The sequence below is a fragment of the Lepisma saccharinum genome, chromosome 3, assembly GCF_977018435.1.
Source record: "Lepisma saccharinum chromosome 3, izLepSacc3.1, whole genome shotgun sequence".
NCBI classification, from domain to species: domain Eukaryota; kingdom Metazoa; phylum Arthropoda; class Insecta; order Zygentoma; family Lepismatidae; genus Lepisma; species Lepisma saccharinum.
In genome coordinates this window covers 113,985,945-114,003,115 of record NC_139231.1, presented here as the reverse complement: position 1 = coordinate 114,003,115, position 17,171 = coordinate 113,985,945, and the positions used below count along the sequence as shown (strand labels likewise).

Sequence of the window (17,171 nt, the reverse complement as noted above, 5' to 3'; positions counted from 1 at the left end):
AAAAACTGAGTCAATTTCGGGTGCAAAAGCGGTAAATAAAATAAAATATCGGTGTTATAGCGGTGAAAAATTGGATGAAAAGTGTTATATAAAAATACATTTTGGTTTTAAAATTGTGAATATAATCCTAAATTTGATTTGAAAACTACACTTATTCCACAGAATTAACATTTCACTTCTAATAGCACATTTATGTAGTTATCAGAGTATTAAGTTTATTTCTGTGTAAAGGAGTCCATTTTCGCTTCTCCAATATTAACAGCAGAATTAATCAATTTTCCGGGAATTGCATAACTCTCAGGATAATTCAGACCTCCGAAGGTGTCGCGTCGGTGAATAAACCCTGAATTTCGTGTTTCAGAGTTAATTTCGCTTTTTGCAGTTCATTTCTCATTATTTCCTGACAAAACATGGTCACAAAATGCATCTCACACCTTTCAAAAACATGAAAAAATAACAACTAAAATGTGTTTTTTCAAATTTCGTTTTTTCGTCAAAAACGAAATATGCATGCCCCTAGAGATAATGCAGTTGGAAAGTCAATTCTTCAAATACTGTCATCACGTGATGAGATCAAAAGTGTAGCTGTATTTCTGACTCACCCTGTACATTTAGTTCCAGTTTTTATATTTGGTCATTCCTGTAGTGAATTAAAGTTGTAACACGATATTTTATTGTAGGCCAAGCTTTACAATTTATTCAAGTGTTTGCTGAATTGGAACCACACTCCAATCAAATCCAATGTGTGTTATGGAAATGTAAGAAGTAGTGAATGAAAAGATGCATGTTGTGTCATGTTAAGAGAAGTTCCACTTGTCTGCACTAGTTGTATTCCTCTTGTTGCACCAGTCGGTTAAAATCAGCATGTCGGAGAACTGTAAACAAAATTTTCCTGCCAATTATAGGGTCCATTCTGCACACATTCTGCCCTTTGTAAACATTCATCCTCAAAGTGTACATGAGGCCTGACAAAAAGGAATAGTTCACTGATATCCTGATTGTGACTGACTGGTGAAAAGAAGTGTGAACTTGTACCAGTGACATGTTCTAACATGACACCACATACATATTTCCTGCCTTCGACACCACATACATATTTCCTGCCTTCCTACGAACAGCATTCTCATAATGCTCTTTGGAATTTCCGTAGCCGTATGGTCACTAAATAGTAAATTGTCAGCATATTTTTGTAATAAAAACCCTAATAGCAGTGGCAATGCAGTGTTTTGAATTTTAAGTGAAAACATTTCTAATTGTATTCGCTACAAACTCTTAACTGTAAATGCACATATTTAAATATATTAGTCAACAACTTTCTATTAGGAACATTATCTTCTGGTAAATATCCTGTAAATATATTGCTTTGTGTGACATGTTTATAGAGTTTGAATGGGATAGCACTTTTTACTACTATACCTGTTTTATTTCTAACATTTCTGAGACTAAATCTGTCTCTTCCAAGTGTTGGTTATTGTGTGTAAGAAATCACTCATGGATTGCATTTTGCACAAATTAATAATAAGGTTGAAAATATTCAGAAATCGTATCTGAATGGCAATGGTGAAAGTCCAATCTTGCTCAACAAAGTAAAAACCACTGAGGTGACCTCTTTGTAGCTCTCATTGCTATTCACCACCCAAAATTGACGGTTTCAACTTAATTGTCAATATTCTGGGGATAGACCTCTATTGAAAGTATTGCAACAAAACAAATTGTCAGTAAAATTTTGGCATGATAGAGTTGCAGTGTAACTTGTGAGTGTTTCATTTGTAATTGCTAAGTTATTTTGGAATAGATACTTCTATGGCAAATATTACAAATGAGAGTGTGGAAAGAAAAATCGTTGCTGCCAATATAATTGCAATAATATTTGAATCTGGACATGTACAAATAGAAATGAAGGATCCCAGCTACCATGTTTGTCAGTACTATCGTGTATAATCTTTTATGTTATTGCTGATACATTGATTTTTTTTATTATGTATGTAATTTTTAGTTACAATATAGCATATGATTTTTTTTTAAAAAAAAGACTGCATTTTATATATACATAGTCACATTGTCTTAAAAATGTGCCTTTGTAGAGATTTGTAATTGTTTGTAGTCTGCAGTTGTAAGTTAATGAAAGGTACTGTTTGCTAGTTCCTACAACATTGTTTTGTGATAAAAATAGATGATTTATATTATAAAATTTTTACATTTAGTTACCTTATGTATTGGACTGATCTTGAATAAAAATGTACTAAAGGATCGTACAGTTTCTTTTACAAATTTTTAAAAGTCCTCAAAATTGGTATTTGGTAATCTTGCAACTTGCCACTCAATTGCAGGTACATGATAAAGAAAAAACTGGGTTTAGTTCATCAAGGGAAACATTCTATGCTAACCTTGTAATATTCATGTCTTTATTTTAAATAAAATATTTCTTATTCATGACACAAAACATGGTTAAAATTTACTTGTAAAAAATAACAATCCTACATTGCTTGCACAAATATTTTAATTGCCTGTATTATGTTGTCTAATTATTATTACAGGCACATATTTTTGGTAAATAAAATGACATTTTGGTTTTAAAATTGTGAACATAATCCAAAATTTGATTTAAAAACTGCACTTGCTACCCAAAATAAACATAACCCTTCTAATAGAACATTTATGTAGTTACCAGAGTATTAACTTTATTCCTGTATAAAGGGTTCCATTCTTGCTTCTAAAATATTTACAGCAGAATTAATCAATTTTCTGTGAATTGCATAACTCTCAGGATAATTGTAACTTCAGAAAGTGTCTCGTCAGTAAATAAACTCTAAATTTCGTGTTTAAGAGAGTATTTCGCATTTTGCATCATTTCGTGACAAAACAGGGTAGGAAAATGCACCTCACACCTTTCAGAAACATTAAAAATTAACATTAGAATGTGTTATTTCACATTTAGTGTTTTCGTCAAAAACGAAATATGCATGCTCCTACTAATTATGAATCACAAGTGTCTCAATCAGCACTTAGTATAGAATATACATGGTGAGCCTAAAAGAATGGACAGATTAAACACTTTTTTATTTATTTATTTACTCAGAGTTTCAGATACAGTCTTATTATAAATCAAAAAGTGTTTGTTTTATCAGGAAGCATTTAGTGCTGTTTCATAGAGAAAGTCTTCAAGTTTACAACCTCCACTTTTTGTTTGTTTTTGTGATGTCAGCATCACGTGAGCAATATGGCTTCTAGCCAGGTAGAAAAGGCTTTGTGTGTGCTTGAATTTGCAAGAACAAATTCAGTTACTGTCATACAGTGTCGTTTTAGAACATGGTATGGCAAACAATCACCCAAAAGGCAGTCCATCTACGATTGGAGCAAGGAATTTAAGGAAACTGGTTGTCTGTGTAAGGCGTGAGATATGTTTGGGGAGAACTGGACTATTGCATTGATATCTGTCATGTTACAAAAGGGTGACACACAAAAAAATTGTAACTTAGCTGCATAAACGTCAGGACATACTACCCCAACCTGTAAGTATTTCAGCCATGTTGTTTAAACTTTTGTTTCCGTAAAACTTTGAAACTGTCTGTTTCTTTTAGGCTCACCCTGTATTTTGCAAGCATCATGTATTTTTTTTTTTTATGCAAGTCATTGAAAATTTTTCAATTACTGTAATGACAAAGCTTGGTAATATTGTTTGCGTATAGTTAGATAAAATCATTCCTTATTTCCAGTAGGCCTGGGAATTTGGAAGTAGGACTACAAGCAGCTACAAAATTAGGTGGCTGAGCAGAAGTGCACAAACACAAGGAGAGTGAATGCCAAGGATTGCTCCTTTCCACACATGATATGTCAATGATCACAAGGCACTTGCACCTAGTCTAAGCATCAACTCTTCCTCCAAAGTGTCATCTGTGATTTTTCCTACAAATATTGTCATTTTTGTATCATGTATATTATAAATGCATACTGCAAAATAAGAACACACATGGTCATAACTAGAATGAAACCAGTTGCGAACAACACTTTAGTACGAATGTGACAACATTGCAAATTATGTCAGCCTCCTAATTTCATAAATGAGTGAAGACTCTGCTGCATAATATCTGAGGCTTATCATTACTGCGATTTGACCCCAAGACTCATCGGTCATCACAATGAATGCGATAGAACTGAACACTAGTTTATGTGAGAAGACTATAAAATATTTGACCAGTAATAAAGGTGCATCATCGAATGATCAAGTGAGTGATATAATTATTTAATGCTGCTCTTTGTACTATTATGATGCAGGAGTAGATTGCCGTTGTTAGGGACTCATTGAAAAATATGCTGAAATTACAATAACTTTAACCTATCCTGAAAAAACAACAACATTGCATTGTGCATCACTTGTTGATCGGCCTGACTTCTCTGCCCAAAATGAACATGAATACAGGAAACTTAGTGTTTATTTTAATGATCCCATAACAATGGCATTTTCCTCCCAATTGTACAAGGCAGAAATTAAGAAAATGAAGTGACAAAGAAATAGAAGTTCCCATGGCCTTCCTTTAAGGTACCATCTAAACATTTCCCTCTAATGAAAGGAAAACAACCATAGAGCAGATGGGAATAGATTTCTTCAATCAAGGATAATATAATCAGGAACTGCAATTCCAGTTCTAAATTGTTCACATGGTTTTTATTTTTTTTATTAAAACACACAAAATTTAATGCAAAGTAAACAAGTAGGTGTATTATCATCACATATCAAAGTATTGTCTGGGAACTACATTTTCATTATGTTAGCTACAGGACATGGTTATTTGAAAAGTTTAAATGCAATATCTGTATTTCTGCAAAACTATCTGAAGCATCATGTTTTATTAATGTTGAAATATACTCATGTAATAAGTGTACACAATATGGCAGATAACAACAGAATGTAACATTGAACTTCCATTGTTGGATTATAAGTTGAGAAACCAACTACTATTAAATTATACCAACACATGAATAGGAAAATAAAAGAGATTTGTGCAAATCTTATGAATTGCATCAAAGCAAGTATTTATATTAGGTGCTTCAAGTGGAAATCGTTAAGTGAGGGGTATGTTTTCTTGAACTATGGGAGCATGTACCTCTAGCTTAACATGGTGGTAATGAGACACTTTGGGGTATTCTTTGCTGAATGTTTTCTAGAATTTAAGATTCCCTGCATGCCCCTTCATTTTAAGAACTGATTATATTTTTAAATATTCATGCTAAGTTTTCCAATAAGTACAAAATGAATTTCCAGTTAATTTGAAAACATTTTCTGTGTACATGTGTGTAAAAAATAGCATATGTGAAAATGCATGGATACACTGGTCCATCATAAAATGCACACATCCTGAAGACAATACAAAAATTAGATGTTACAAATACAAACTCTTTTATTACTTTGAAAAATGATTGGTCTCGCTTCACATGCTGTATTCACCAATGAATGAAGTACACTTTCCAAGAGTCGCCAATTGGTATGTGCATACCTGCTACCTGTTGTTATTTTTGTTGGCCACCTGTTTTTCAGTATCTACTTTACGCTTTGCTACCGTCGCAGCAAATTCATAGTCAGAACTTGAATCGGAGCAACCATCACCAGACATTGAAGATGAACTACTGGAAGAACTGGAACTTGAAACCCCAATTGCTGATGATGAATCTGATGAGCTGCTTGAATCACTAGATGAATCAGTCGAGTTCGAGGATGTTGAGGTGGTTGAGTCGCTGCTGCTACTTGAACTGGAGTCTGATTCACTGTCCGTTTCTGGGTCCTGCTCACTTTTTTTCTTTCGGACTTGATTCTGCTGCCTGGAATGGAAAATCCAGTCGTTTTGATACATATTGCACAAAAGTACAGCTATATGTTTACATTTGAAAATTGCACTCTTAAAGGAAACTTTAACTTTTAAAGTTCTGTCTAATGTAGGTTTATTCATAAGTTTAAGAAACATTAAGAAATGTATCATTCATAAATTATACAACGGGTGCTACCATATATTTTATTTCACAGAAATGAAGGCAATCTCTCCAAGTTTCTTTTCTACAGAATCAAACTCTCATTCTATCTACCTCTGCAGGTGTAACATAACAGACATCAAGACAATACCTAACATAACAAGACATCAAGACAATACCTATTTCCAGTGATCGGAACGCTACATTTTAAAAGTAGCTTTGCTACAGCTACAGCTACATTTACCAAAAAGTAGCTCGCTACACTACTCCTGTTCGCTACTCGCTACTTTGCTACTTTTTGCGCTACTTCTGCATAAAAATATGAAAACAACGATATGGGTATTAAAAAATCCCCTACTACTGGTAAATAGATTCTGTTATTTATTATCATGATTCCAGTCATTCGATAATTTTGATAGCAATGTTACTTCAGTTACTTATTTTTACAATAGTTTTTGAGAATACCATACCTATGCAAGTGGCATATCAATTCAAATTTTGATATATGAATATTGCAATTAGGGTGTTACCCAAATTAATTATTACAACCACACACAAATAAAATTTGGTAGGCTTACGTATTTATGTTCACATCAACATATTTTTCTTGAGAATAAATATTTCATTTTTCATAGACTGATATGAAGTCAGCATTTTGAATGAAAAGTACCTGGAGCCCTTTGACTACAAAAGAGCCCCAGGTTCGATACCCAGCAGAGGCACATAGTGGTTAGGATCCAGTCTCGATCAGATTATCTATGCATAAAATGGACTCAAAACAAAATCTAGGAAAGACGCCAAGTTGGGAGGATGAGATCCTCCTGTTCCTCCATTCCCCACACTGCTCATCATTCTTCATTCTTCCTCATTCTCACAATTAGCCGAAAGTGGCAGAAAGCGACTATAGATAAGATAATAATTAAATAAACCATTCATCCTCATTGTCAATATTGAGAGAAGTGGAAGAATAGATGAGGAGGTAAACAGAAGAGGACAAATCAATGGTGGTGGACTATATCAAAGCGTTCGAAGAATAATATGGAATAGGGATATACCTATGAAATGCAAGAAGGTAATATGTAACATACTATGTGCCAATAATTACGTATTGAGCAGAGACTTGGACAATGACATAGAGAGACAAAGAAAAGATGCAGGCAGTGGAGATTAAATTTCTAAGGAGTCTTTTGAGGAAGACTAGAAGGGATAGAATAAGAAATGAGGAGATCCGACAGACGGTGGGTGTAGTGAAGCTTTAGGACAGAATAGATCAGGCACAGATGAGATGGTTCGGACACATGAAGAGGATGGATGCAGAAAGACTACCAGTAAGAGCTTACAATGCACAAGGAGTGGGATAAGGCCAAGGTGTCGGTGGAAAGAGCAGATAGTGGAGAGTGTTAGGAGACAAGATTGGAACACCTTGGAAAGAGAGGAGTTGTGAAAGACCAGGAAAAAATGGAGAGGCTTGACTTCTATGCCGACCCAGCCAGAGGCAGGAAACAGCGAAGGATGATGATGTCATGATTAGCAAAAGTTACAGAAAAGTGACGGAAAAGTAGGAGAAATACATAAATTTGAAAACTATGTATATTAACTAAAGAAAATTGTCGTATCTGCAGGAAAGTCAATAACTCGTACATACTTTTTGCAATATGATAAAATTTATTGAGGAAACTGTCGCATAAACCTGAGTGTTCTAAACGTATTGTAATTTTAAAATTTGTGAACAAATACTATCGCGAAAATAATTGTAATTCCAGAAACTCGATCATTCTTGCAACAATAATTTCTTGCTGGTGAGATCCTATATACTGACGATGGTCAATGCTGTTAACGTAGTGAGCCATTTATTGCTGGCACTATTCCCTTGTCAGTGCAGTGGATATTCCATTGCTCGTTTTTGCACTGCAAGTTGTGTCTTACACAGCAATTAATGACATTTTGGTGTCTCTTACACCATGAATATCCACAGGATTTATTCCGGGGGTGACGCAAACTAGGCACTTTTTTCCAGTGGTGCAGCAAACGAGGCAAAGTAGCGATGCAGCTAAAAAAACATAGCTGTTAGCAGGAATATGTTCATATATGTCAGTTAGTTATCTGGATATCTGAATTCTTCAGATACTAATTAAAGAAATTATGCAGATATCTATAATCTACAATCAAGATAAACTGTATCTCAATGTAATAGACTGTCTTTATGAACCTTCTGCAAAATTAAGGGTTATTGTCGATTTTTTCTGACGCTGTTGCCACATTCAAAATTCACCTCAAAATGCCGAGAAAAAATGTAGCTGTAGCGAAATTTTCGCTACAACTACAGGAATTTTGTAGCTTCGCTACCGCTACAACTACAATTTTCAAAATGTAGCGTCGCTCCAGCTACAGCTACAAATTTTGTAGCTAGCTACAGTAGCGACGCTACAAGTAGCTCGCTACTTCTGACCACTGCCTATTTCATCCAACACATACATGTAAATGATTGAGCCGCGGTATCTCAGTCGTTAGGGCATCCGACTACCATGTGAGAGACCCGGGTTCGATCCCCGGTGGGGGAGAACCAGGATTTTTTCCACCTGTTCAAGCTGCTCCGGCGCCCACCCAGTGTCCTATAAAGTGGGTACCTGGAGGGCACTCTGGGGGGTAAAGGCAGCCAGGGGCATGGTACTGATCACATCAGCCCCACCTTCAGCAGTGATCAAGAAAGTGTGGGACCCTAACTCCACACCCCCTATATGCCTTCATGGCATGGTGCAAAGCACAGGGGAGCACTTCACCTTTTTACATGCATGTAAATGTCACGGTCCATTAGTAATATCTGTTACAGCTGTTATAGTATGGTTTCATAAAGAGATTGGGAGGAGCAAGAGTGCATCCTACACAAATCTCCACAACAAGAAAATCACACAGATTTAAATTACATCAGGTGACCAGTCTGGCCACAGCATTAATGCCTTATATCATCATCCCCCGTACCTGTACCTGTACCACATTCGTTCAGTATCATTTTTACTACTATGCCTCCTTGCAGTAAACCACAGATTCTACATGCTAGCAGTTTTCTTTACAGAAACTTAAAGAGTTTGTTGATCTTTCTATGTTAGAATTAGCACTATCAGTTGCATAATTTATGAATGGTAAATTATTTAAATGCTTCACAGACTTATGAATAAACCTTGTACAGTAACAGAAAAGAAGACAAATTTCAATGCTCAGCAAGTACCTACAGGCAATAAGAGTCACAATAAAAGTAGCATGCTCAAGATTTTTATGGAGAAAGATACGACTCCCTTTTTGCTTGACAAGACCATACGTCTCCGTATAATGATATTGCCTTTTCTTTTCAGAAAGTCTGAGGAAGGGATATAATCAGGATCAACCCCCCCCCCCCCCTTTTCAAGATACTATGTTGGGACATTAAGCCTACATATGCCAGAATGTTGGATCTATGAAGGTGTAGTTTGGGTGGTGTGCAGAACTTACTATCAGGGAGTGTGCTATAGCATTGAAAAATAAACACAGTGTCATAATAAATATGTATTCCGTTCTTATTCTTTTAGTATAAGAGATCATGCAATATTATGGACAAAATTGATGTTCTGTATATTTTAACCTGCATTCTGTTTTTGTCACATGGTGTATCTAAGGATGGGACGAGAGAAGTTACCAGGGTAGTATTTTGGGGAAGAATGAAGGGGAATTCCTCCTCTCTGGTTGCTAATTTTTGGCTCTTAGGGGAGCTATGTATACTTATGCTTCAAGATTAGTTACTGGAACCCCCACCACCACCACCACTACTGGGAGACACACCCATCCACAGCCTTTCTCAACATAGTTCTTTACTTGAAATTGTTAAGACATGAATGTTAATTAGACATTAGAATGTTGAAAGTCGGTCATGGAAAAGAGAACAGTAAAAGGTATTTCATGCACAGGACTGAAACCTTCAAAAAGACTATAGCTAAAAACATTTAAGTCAGATTCCCAAATTCTCTCAAAACAGGTGATAATCACATCGTCCATTGAGAATGCAAATGTTCTATCTCCAAATGGATATATTTTGGCTGCAGTCTATTTAGGATGCAATTGTTTCATCTCTGATTTCGTCTGATGCCTACATACAATCAATATTGATATATTGAGAGTCTTTTTGGTTCATGTATAGAATTTTGAAGCAACCAACAGCCAATGAAACCTTATGACAATTTCCTCATCCAACCACAAGCGCCATCTGAGTGTGAGGTAAACCACTTGCATTCTAACCTCAGTCACTTGTGGGAGATGCTTAGCAATAGTAAAGGTCTTATATTCTTATTTTTGTGGTTAACAGACAAAAATTTAGAATAATAGTAGAATCAAACTAGTTGATTGATTTCCAGAAATATAAATTATTTATTTTACTTTGCTACCGAATGACAAATTTATAATGAAATTGTTCCATCTCCATCTCGTTTCCAGAATGCAGTGTTATATCTAGGAGATAGAACATTGGCACTCTCAAATCAAAACGACATGTGCCAATACCAATCCAAAAGGAATGAGTGGGGGTGGGGATATGCCAACAAGGATTATATCTAGTAATTAATGCATTTAAAATAAACGATTTTCAGTAATTGAACACTACCGCTTTTCATCAGTAGGAAACTGCAAAGAGGGAAGAGGTTTTCTCGGGCAATCAACCACCAATCCTTCAATCCCTGAAGATGAGAGTGACGTTAGCTCTCGAAAGCTCGGAAGCCTATCTGGAAATCACCTGGTTTATTGCCCGAGAAAACCTCTTCAATCAGGAATAAGGTACCTTCCACACTCTTTCCTTCAGCCCAGCTGAACCAAAATGAGAAAAAAACAAACAAAAAACAAACAGGCAAACCTGCAAAGCAAAGTGAACAAACATCTTATGCTCTAGTGCCCCGCGATGCCGTAGGTTTAACTTCCCTTACTTGCTTCGTTGTCAAAAACTTCAATGACATTAAATATTACATTTCTACTTTTGTCGTGTACTGTTTTCGCCCTCATGATTATAAACACTGAATAAAGGTGAAGAATGCCGCACATTTTGCAGCGGTGGCTGGTGGCTCTGAAGTTAGGTGAAGGGCTAGTAGGAAAAAATGGGGTAATGTAAAACACACTGCAAAACTAAAACATCCTTCTTATCTTCGTCTTTTGCCAGCTCCCGTGGCAGAGTGGTTAGCACATCGCACTACGAAGCCAGAGGTCGAATCCCGGCCTGGCCATGGATGTTTGTGGGTGTCCATTCATCAATTTTAGCACATCATCACTCATTCTCATCTTTGTACATTAGCCAAAAGTGGCACAAGATGCGAAGTAAAATAAGCAATCAATCAATCTTCGTCTTTCGATCAATGAGAAAATGGTGTTTCTAACAAAACACACACTAAATCATAAACAGGATTAAAATATATCTTAAAACTACAAATGAAAACGACATGGGTAACAATATGCACTCGTAGTTCAGCTCAAATCAAGTGCAGTAGCTTGCTTTCTCTGCCCGTAGCTCTTCAGTATTGTATTGGTAAAGCTTGCAGCCCAAACAGTGACGTCGCAGATACCATCAGGTACATTGCCGAGAAATTCATCTTCAGGGCTTCTCCCGAAATAAAATTCTTGCCACAGATCTGGTTGCCATGTAACACAACTACCATTGTGTGTCCAGCTAGAAATCTGCACTTCCGGTTGCAGACTTCAACAGACTATGTACATATACGTTTCTTTTAATATTCTTCTAATAAATAAAAATGTGTGTATATACATATATATATATATATATGTGTGTGTGTGTGTGTGTGTGTGTGTGTGTGTGTGTGTGTGTGTTTGTTCCGGCATAACTCTCGAACGTCTGGAGCGATTTCAACAAAACTTGGAAGACATATTACTTGCAATCTCGAAAGAAATACTATGGTGGTAAGACACCCCTGGCACCCCTAGGGGTGGGGGTGGGAGAGGTGGCATGCAAAATTAATCGAAAACGACCGATATTCGAGTGGAATCCATAGTTTTCGGGGTCGCTAAGATGAATAGTAACACTCCTAATACCGTTCTACTTCAAGTTCATCACCTATCGGGATGGGGGGGGGGGGGGGAAGAGTAGGTGAAAATTAAAATGTCAAAAATGACCAAGATTAGTGTCGAATCCATAGTTTTTGGAGTCGCTAAGCTAATTGGTGACAATCACGATGACCAAACTTGGTACACATATGACTTACAATCTGGAAAGAAATACTGTAGGGGTAAGACACCCTTGGTACCCCTAGGGGTGGGGTGGAAAGGGGGTTACATGTAAAACGACCGATATTAGTGTGGAATCCATAGTTTTCGGGGTCGCTAAGATGAATAGTGACACTCCCAATGTCGTTCAATTTATTTATTCTTGCTGTTGGAGGTGGAAAATGATGCTCATAAATTGTTGTTAAATTTATATTATACTGAATTTGTAATATTACTTTATAATTTGTATACTCTCGAACGACTGGATTGATTTCAACCAAACTTGGAACACGTATCACTTGCAATCTCGAAAGAAATACTGTGGCGGTAAGACATCCCTGTCACCCCTAGGGGTGGGAGTGGAAGGGGTGACACGCACAAATAATCGAGAACGACCGATTTTAGTGTGGAATCCATAGTTTTCTGGGTCGCTAAGATGAATAGTGACACTCCCAATGCCGTTCAACTCCAAGACACTGCTGGCACCCCTAGCGGAGGGGATGGGAAGGGGTGACATGTAAAATGACCGATATTAGTGTGGAATCCATAGTTTTAGGGATCGCTAAAATGAATAATCGCTCCCAATGCCCTTCAACTCCAATACACCTCTGGCATCGCTCGGGGTGGGGGTGAGAAGGGGTGACATGTAAAACGACCGATATTAGTGTGGAATCGATAGTTTCCGGGGTCGGTAAGATGACTAGTGACACTGACAATGCCGTTCAACTCCAACAGACTGCTGGCACCCCTAGGGGAGGGGGTGGGAGGTAGGTGACAAGTAAAAATAATCGAAAACGACCGATATTAGTGTGGAATCCATAGTTTACGGGGTCGCTACGATGAATAGTGGCACTCCCAATGCTTTTCAACTCCAAGTTCATTTTACAGTATAGTTAGAATTCATTATTTTCCTGTCTAATAGAAGATTGTTATAAATAAATATTCAGGCAACGCCGGGGAATCAGCTAGTACTTATATAATTGATAAGCTTAATAGAAACATTTTTTCCATTTAAATATGCTGATGTGCCACTGTACGTATGTCATCTGAACAGTCGCCACTGACATTTTGGCAATGCAAGGGTAGGGTTGCAAGGTAAACAGATGATTGCATCGTCCTCGCTCCCTCCGCTCGCTTACAGTTGAAAATTCGACGGCAACGCCAGAGGGGTTTTCTCATCTTGGTCAAGATGTAACTGAAAATATTCGTTAATTTTTATTTTACCCTTTGATGTCCGTTGCTAGCTTAAGCGTCAGGAGTTCCAAATATTGGGGGAGGACATAGCTAAGCATTGTCCAACAGTCATGGCCGCAGACAGGAACAATTTTCGGGGGGGGGGGTCACTCATAATTGTTCCCATGGGCGTCTCAAGAAATTTGAATAATAGAAATAATAACAATAATGATTATTAATTAATAATAATAATTAAAATTTCATAATAAATAACTGATTCCAAAAATATTATGTTTATTATTATTGTTATTGTTATTATTATTATTATTATTATTGCTATCCTTGAGGAGATTTTTCTACTGTATCCATCAGAAGTGTGAATATGCAGCACAACTTAATTACTGTTTTTTACATGCAGTGTGTACTGAAACGCACAGCTATTATATTTTGTTATTAAGTTTTAGGTACCTCAAGGAAAAGCTTTAAATGTAAGAGAGATAAATTTTAATCATAAAGTTTATGTTGTTTGACCATTCACAAAAAACTTAATTTTTGTAATTTTGAAGACTGTGGAAACCAGTTATTCTTTGGATTAAATGGTAAAGCATAACCTGGAGCCTGTATTGTAACATCAATTTTTCGATCTAACGCAGTTTTTCTTTGGTTATTCTGTTCGAATACTAACTAACTGAACTTCATTTCCGTTATTAACAATAAAACTAACAAACGTTCTGCTATTTTACAACTTGCAATAAACGATGTCAATTCGGGGGGGGGGGGGTTCTATAGACCAGTTCGATCCCACTCTCCGACGCTCATATTGTTCCTATACTTACCATTATATACAAGTATGTGCTTTATAGGACCGCATATAGGTTAAATGTAGCCTATGTACGAGAGGCGATCAGGTTGCTCCGACCCTAACATAGAAGGAATGACGTTATTATTGATTTTTTATTTTGTTATTGTTTAGTGATCCTTTGTATGCTTTCATTCTGAATTGCAAATCTGAGTAGCGTACAGTTTTCTTTTTACAGGGGTATAACTGAGCGAAGTTGTGTCAATGTGCCAGAATGGAGAAAACTGAGGTGAGAGCGGTGATCACATATTTTGTGAAGAAGAAGTGGACGGTATTGTCACCTCCGGAAATTTGGACAATTCTTTTTTTTTCTTTTTATTCTAAATTGCAAATGGAGTCCTCTCTGGCAGTGATCACCCTGTATGCACCCTAGGTAGATTTTGTTTCAGGACCTACAACGTATATCAGAGCATGCCATATGTAATTCCTAAGAACTTTGCAACTGAATAGTGATCATAATGGGACCCCTGTTGGATCCCAGCCTGTGCACATGTGGTACTAAGAACTTTGAATAAGGGCATTCTTTGCCAACACCATACGGGGAAAGTTGAAGGTTAGTCGATGTCTGACCGTCCCAGACATATACAAATACCTATCCGTCTCCGCTAAAGTGATAAATCCCAGGCGTAAGCCCATGGGATATAACATGGCCCTTGTTCACAAGCATAGGATATGGCGTCACCAGCACACATATGGCTTAACTTCCTTTTATTTCCTTTTTGTGGTTTTGCCCTCCAATCTGCTACTATTCCCCCCTCCTTTTTGAGACCCGTGGGCGAGCACTGCACAGAGCAAGGAACCTCCCACTTGCTGATAATCTGACTTTAAAACGTCATGCTCGAAGCTTTTGACTTCAGTCTGTTACCCTCATCGACACCCTCACCAGAGACGATCGCTGAGATTCTTCGGTGGTAACAGCCTCTTCTTACGAAGGTAAGAATAATCTTCTGTCACTCTCTAATCTTTAGTATGGTAATTAACTAACTTCTATATTTCAAGTATGGTACACTTTCTGCCCATACACTACCGCCCCTACAGACACCAGCAATTACACTAACACACACACCCAGAATTAGCTAGGATGATAATAAGTAAATTCATTGGTATGGTGACACACCTTCATTGGTAGTAGAACTATGTTTGTATTAAACGAACTAATGTCAGAAGGGCCATATTTGTACGCCTGCCCTCATATAATTGTTTACACAGTACAATGGGAAGGATTCATATCAGTTAGCCTAGCATCTTAAAATGTAATGAACCCAAAAGCCCCAGAGGCCACTGTAGTCATATGGAAAGCATTACTAAGCCTTGAAAGCTTGTAGATCATGATTCTTGTATCACATTTTATTCTTTTGTCTTTATTTGTTTTGTTGCTTATTAAACTATAAAACCCAACATCTTGCTCTATCTGTTATCCCCCATGATTTCCAATTCACATGAGTCCACAGTGACTGCTGTTAGCCTAGAGGTTTATTAAAAGATGAAGACGTAAGAAGACCTGGAGCAGTCGTGCGTATGAAGGCACTCCTGCCCCACAGTAGAAAGAGACGTCTAGGATTATACTATTCAATGTAAGTATTCCCCACACACATACACAAACACTCCCATCTCTTTTGGAATACCTCTCGCAATTACACTTCCTCCCCACTCAGGAAGTTACTAGCTTTATACTTTATGCACTAAGGTAGGCAAGGCTAGTCCGTAGGCATATCAGAGGAAGGTATGTCTCCTACTCTTCCCGTGAACTCCGTATATGGATAAGCTAGGTAGAGTAGAGTGACCGGCCGACGATCCCCACCACACAGGTACGCCCCTGTGTGCCTCTGTCTCACCCTAGGACGTGACAGATTTAATGGTGGAGATGCGGGGCAAACCTATGTTTTGGAAGCGTGAAAAGAACTTGCTTTTCAGCCCTGCAAAGTTGCACATGCTACATAGATAATATTGTTTAAATCATTATTTTCCTTTGCTTTGCCAACATTTTTGTTGTTAGAAATCAACAAGCGATTACACCGTTTGCGCCAAAGTTGAAAATAATCAAAAATATTACTTTCAAAAAAATTCAGACGTAACAATGCTCTATGGGTGGTTGGTTGAGGAGCCTTTTTAACAACACGGCTTATAGGGTGGCAACAACAATGATAGTACACATAGTTGTACTCTTCTTTTCTTTCCTTCATTCTTCAAGACAGTTATTTTTCTTCTCTTTTATTCTCATTCGGTGTATTGCGAAATCTTGATTACTGCGAATACATATAAGTGCAATTAAATACCAGTTTTTTTTTGTTTTACTATTGAGTATAAATGGTCACAACCCCTGAGAGGTTTTACCTACTTACTCTTTTGTTACTTTCCCTTGGTAAGTATACCATCATAATTAAGACCACAATAATGTTGCAGTCATGCATGTAATATGAGCGGGGACCAGTTTTAATCCCCACTCAGGGTAAATAAATATACTTCACATAGTAACCGTACAAAAAAAAAAATATGAAACCCGGATGGGACATTATACCAAAATCTTTATATTTTCCACCCTTTCGAGAATAATTGGCACCTTTGGGTAACTAGGATAATAATTTTTTTTGGTGAAGAAGAGGCTAAGGTAGCCAGGAGTTAAAAGGAAGAATTGTGCATAGCGCACCTGTACTTCCATCGTCGAATACATATGTGGATATATATATATATATCTACATATTTCTATTATGATATTATGAATACTATGTTATATTTGGTTGGAAGGATCTGCTGCCTTTTTGCGTGAGAAACACGTAACCAACATAGGTCTTACTTAGACTTTTTTTCATGGGATAATTTTTTTTAACCTTTATTGCACAGATCCCCGGGGTTGGGCGTCATAAGTACAAAGAGGGATAGGGTTGGAGGTGTGAGATCCGTTACTCTTCATGCCCTTTCGAAGAGTCACTGATCCCACACATCACTC

The 17,171-nt window shown here is 37.1% G+C and overlaps 1 protein-coding gene across 1 annotated transcript in view; it reads right to left on the bottom strand.

Moving 5' to 3' along the window:
* Positions 1-4,818: 4,818 nt before the first annotated feature.
* Positions 4,819-17,171, bottom strand: part of LOC145985971 (uncharacterized) — a 166,588-nt gene continuing 154,235 nt past the window's right edge. The window contains exon 2 of the mRNA XM_083120120.1: positions 4,819-5,817. Within this exon, the coding sequence (XP_082976246.1) occupies positions 5,499-5,817 (319 nt within the window). The 3' untranslated portion in view covers positions 4,819-5,498. The remainder of the gene's footprint in view (positions 5,818-17,171) is intronic.